The 5,010-nt window shown below is 55.7% G+C and overlaps 1 protein-coding gene across 1 annotated transcript; it reads left to right on the top strand.

The window, feature by feature from the left end:
- The first annotated feature begins 1,055 nt into the window (after positions 1-1,055).
- Positions 1,056-2,449, top strand: SOX1 (SRY-box transcription factor 1). Its single transcript, XM_059726562.1, has one exon. The coding sequence runs from the start codon at positions 1,056-1,058 to the stop codon at positions 2,196-2,198; it is 1,143 nt and encodes a 380-aa protein (XP_059582545.1). The 3' UTR covers positions 2,199-2,449.
- The last annotated feature ends 2,561 nt before the right edge of the window (positions 2,450-5,010 follow it).

Genomic DNA, 5,010 nt, shown 5'->3' with positions numbered 1-5,010 from the left:
ACAAGCCCCCCCGCCACCACCATCCCGCATTCCTTGCACGCAGAGACGCACACGCACACCTGCCGGAGTGCAGCCCCAACTTTTTTAATTTCCTGGCGTGCGCAGGCTAGGAGGGCACAGCCGCAAATCCTAGGAGTCAGGGGTTATTCCTGTTGCACGCGAAGCATGGGATTTAATTACTATTAGCTCCTGTTTACCTACCGGGGGGCGCGGACTGGCGTGGGGGGGGGTGACCCCTTCCCTAGCCCCTCCCCAACCCCCCCAATCTCCCCATCACTGCTGCTCCTTCTCACCTCCGGACGTCACTCTCCAGCGCGCCATGCAAATAATCCCCCGCCGCCGTCCTCCCATTGGCCGCGGCAAACTCATTTAATCCCAGCTCGGCGCGCGGTGTATGGCTGCTGCGCGCCGCGCTCCGTGTGCCTCCCGCCGGCTCCTCCTCTTCTCATTCCTCCCGGGCCAGAGGAGGGAAACCGCAGAGAACAAATTACCGGGCAACTTCTCTCTGGCTCTAGGGCTGCTGTTTTGTTGGGGGCTTTTTTATTTTTTTTTTTTAGGGAGGGGGTGTTACTTTGTGCCCCCCCTTTGCTCTCTTCTTTTCTTTCCTTTCTCTCTCCCTTCCCCTCTTTGCTTTTTAAGCGGGGGGTGGGCATTTCATGACTTCTCGTTGATTTGATTTGATTTTTTTTTGCCGGGTTCTCCCCGCTCTGTCTCTGTGTGTGTGTCTCTCTGCGGCGCTGGGAGTCGCGCGCGGCCCTGCCTGGCTGCAGAAGTTGCCCGGGAGCAGCGGCGGCGGCGGCTGCGGAGCGGAGCGGAGCAGAAGGGGCGCGCGGACAGCGCGGAGGGCTCCTCCTCCACCACCTCCTCCTCCTCCTCCTCCTGCAAGTGGAGCAGCAACTTTGCGGCGCACCTGTTTGAGCCGCCCGCTCGGCTCCGGGAGCACCGTCGGCGGCCCCCCGCGCCCCGGCCCTGCCCTGCCCTGCCCGGCCCGGCCCGGCCCGGCCGCCGCTCTATGCGCCAGCCCCCCGCGCCCGGGCGCTGAGCGACCTGCGTGAATGTACAGCATGATGATGGAGACGGACTTGCACTCCCCTGGCGGAGCCCCCGCGCCGCCCAGCCTGGCGGGCCAGGCCGGGGCCGGCGGCGGCGGCGGCGGAGGCGGCGGCGGCGGCGGCGGCCCGGGCGGCGGCGGCGGCGGGGGCAACAAAGCGAGCCAGGACCGGGTGAAGCGGCCCATGAACGCCTTCATGGTGTGGTCCCGCGGGCAGCGGCGCAAGATGGCCCAGGAGAACCCCAAGATGCACAACTCGGAGATCAGCAAACGCCTGGGCGCGGAGTGGAAGGTGATGTCGGAGGCGGAGAAGCGGCCCTTCATCGACGAGGCCAAGCGGCTGCGGGCGCTGCACATGAAGGAGCACCCGGATTACAAATACCGCCCGCGCCGCAAGACCAAGACGCTGCTCAAGAAGGACAAGTACTCGCTGGCCGGCGGGCTGCTGGGCGCGGGCGCGGCCGCCGCCGGCCCCGCCGCCGTGCCCGTGGGCATGGGCGTGGGCGTGAGCCCCGGGCAGCGCCTGGAGAGCCCCGGCGGGGCGGCGGCCGGCGGATACGCGCACATGAACGGCTGGGCCAACGGCGCCTACCCCGGCTCCGTGGCGGCGGCGGCGGCGGCGGCGGCGATGATGCAGGAGGCGCAGCTGGCCTACGGGCAGCACCCGGGCGGCGCGGGGCACCCGCACCACCCGCACGCGCACCCGCACCACCCGCACCCGCACAACCCGCAGCCCATGCACCGCTACGACATGGGCGCGGCGCTGCAGTACAGCCCGCTCTCCAACTCGCAGGGCTACATGAGCGCCTCGCCGTCGGGCTACGGCGCGCTGCCCTACAGCGGCCAGCCCCACCAGAACTCGGCCGCGGCGGCGGCGGCGGCAGCGGCGGCGGCGGCCGCCTCGTCGGGGGCGCTGGGCGCGCTGGGCTCGCTCGTCAAGGCCGAGCCCAGCGTGAGCCCGCCCGTCACGTCGCACTCGCGGCCGCCCTGCCCCGGGGACCTGCGCGAGATGATCAGCATGTACTTGCCGGCCGGCGAGGGGGGCGACCCGGCGGCGGCGCAGAGCCGCCTACACTCCCTGCCCCAGCACTACCAGGGGGCCGCCAGCACGGGCGTCAATGGCACCGTCCCCTTGACACACATCTGAGCCCGCGGGGCCGGGGGACCCCTGGCCCGCCTCGCCAAACCCCGCCGCGCCGCGCCGCGCCGAGCCCAGCCCGCTCCCTGCCTCTGTACAGCCGCCCCGGCCTGGCCAGGAGACCGGCCCTGGCCAGCAGCGCCGCCGGGGACGGGGCAAGGGGGCAGCTGCTCTTCAGCTCCCTGCCGGTGCTTTGGTTGTTTCATTTTTTAGGAGGACTGAGGAAACCCGGGGTTCTGTTTCTTTTTCGTTTTCTTTTTCTTTTCTGATCCGGGGGGCGGGGGGGGGGGGGGTTTTAGACGGGCCGCCCGGGCTTTCTCCAGACTTGTCTGTACAGTATTTATCACTCACCCGAGAGGCGCAGAGACAGAAAGGGAAGGGGAGGGTGGGGGGAGAGAAAAGGCAAACCCAGAGACAAAATAGTCATCATTATTAATAATCACAGCCGTACCAAGAGCTAGGCGCTGCCAACTTTTTATTTTTTTTTAATTATTTTTTCCCCTACCGCTTCCTGGGAAGCGCCCCCTTTTTATGGCCTCATTAAGACCCAACTTGGTGGGAGACCAGTTCCTAACATTTCTTCCACGTGTCCGAAAGCAAATCCAAAACCACCCTTCAGAGGTCTCTTCTTTTGTAGATAATGACCGCGGTTTGATTTTGCTTTGGTTTGGTTGGTGGGTTTATTTATAAAACTTTTTTTCCCCTCCCCTTTCCAGGCTGCAACCTCCTCTTTATTATTATTTGTCCTGGGTTTTGTAGTAGAAAAAAAAAAAAAAAGTTTACGGTATCCGGATTTTTTTTTGGAGGGGGGAGGGGACGGGGATTGTTTTTGTTTTCTTCTGTTTTTCCCCCGCCCTCCCTGTTTTTTTGTATGATTCCTTGTAAATGCATTGTGAAATATTTTTTATTTTAGGCGACACGAGGGAATTCAGACTGTGTATATAGTTTACTAAAAAAAAAAAAGAGAGAGAGAGAAAGAAAAAGCCTTTCTGCTGCAACACAGAGCCTAAGGATGCGTTCAATTTTGAGTTCAATAAATTTCGACGTGGAAAAAAAAAGTTCCCTGTTTGGTTTTCCGTAAACCCGAAATGTGCTGATTTTTTTTTACATTTTTTTTTTTTTTTTTACGCATGTTATGCCTTAAGCTACAACCTCCACATTGGAAACGAATGATAAATTTGACGTGAAGCTATCAGGCAGCGAATCCCGTATTGCATTTAGATTCCTCTTGCTCTATATCGTACTGAAGGGATGTAAGGGGGTGGGGAAAGAAAAAGGCGTAGTTTTTTATTATTATTATTATTATTATTATTATTAAGATTATTTTAATAACTATTCAGTATCGTTGAGGAAGGCGTCCTATTAAAATACTTTCCATGGTCCTAATTGTTCATTTTCTCTATTTTCTGTTTTATTTATGGAACTGCTGCAACATACCTGGGCTGAGTTCATCACTGGAAAACTCCCCTTCCCCTCCCCCAGCCCCTTGAATGAGGTCAGGAGCTTTTCCCAGGTCTGAGCGACCTCTCTTCCCCTCCCCTCCCCATTGCATTAGGGACAGATCTGAGACTGGGGATACCTGGCAGCGGTAGGGAAAGCTTGTCCCGAAGGGATACAAAAGCACCAGCGAATGCGCAAGTTCCTCTGTAATTAACAATTGGGAGAGAAAACTGATCGCCGCGGAAAACAATCTCTGAACCAAATATATATCTATTCCGAGCTGACCCCTCTCCTCCCCACCCCCCCCCCCGCCCCCTTGGAGCACACACCGCACTGGACCTAACACACACGCACGCACACGCGAATCCCGTGTCAAGCGGCGTGCGAGTTTTTACCGACTGGTGTGAAAGCTGTCCAGCAGAAAAGCAAACAAGCAACAAAACAAAAAAAAAATGATGTAGTTGTTCATAACGGACTCCTGATGTTGTTTGATGCTTTTGAAATTCTCTTCTATTTTTCTAGCTGTTTCTCGGTACCTTGCGATATTCTGGAATTCAAAGTTTGCTGTAAAGTTCGTCGGATAGTAAATAACAGCATTAAGTATTGCATTTAAACATCCTATTGTAGCCAAACTACGTTTTTGAAATTAGTCGTAACCGTTCTTGAAACAAAAAGGAAACGAAAAGCGAATGTTTCAGTGTCCGGAGTGGAAACCTCGGGGACACCAGGCTTTAGGGCGTTTTGAGCATCTTTTTAGTGGTGGCGAATGAGTAAGTTATCCATCCAAAGTGGGGCCATGTTAGTTGATTTTTTTTAAAGGAGAGGATTCGGTCCACATTAGATTGCACTTTAACTCTGATACTAACATGACAATTGACTACGTCACTCTTTGGAGTCATTTTGATCATTTTGTTTAAACTACTCATTCGTTAAAGTGACTGCGAAATTTTCATGAAAGATGTCTATTGATTTCTAACAAGGTAATAAAAATCCTTTTCTTTCCTTCCCTTTTTACATATTTGGATCCTTTATTAATGCGTTGTAGGGGAGAGTTTGGATTAGCCAGGATTGTTGTTGTGCACTGTTCAGTTTTTTTCCACACAAGTCTCCCTCTGGGAAATCCTCTGCAGTTGTGCTGGCCGCATCTAGCCAAGCATCACGGTCTGTCTCATTTAAAATAACGACACGAGTACTTTTAAATCTGAGAACCTGTTGCACTGTTTCTTGCTGCGAAGTGTACGGTGGGTGTGTAGCTAAACACAATGTATATTTGGGCACACAGGAGAGATGTAGCATTAGAACTTTATCTGAGTTTATGTGCGCGCGTAGTGTGCACTGTGCACATGTGTCTATGCAGCTGGTTCAACCGCTGGACCTTTCC

The sequence above is a fragment of the Alligator mississippiensis genome, chromosome 1 (assembly GCF_030867095.1).
Source record: "Alligator mississippiensis isolate rAllMis1 chromosome 1, rAllMis1, whole genome shotgun sequence".
NCBI classification, from domain to species: Eukaryota; Metazoa; Chordata; order Crocodylia; family Alligatoridae; genus Alligator; species Alligator mississippiensis.
The sequence above is the reverse complement of the archived record's forward strand: the minus strand, read 5'-3'. Positions and strand labels throughout refer to the sequence as shown.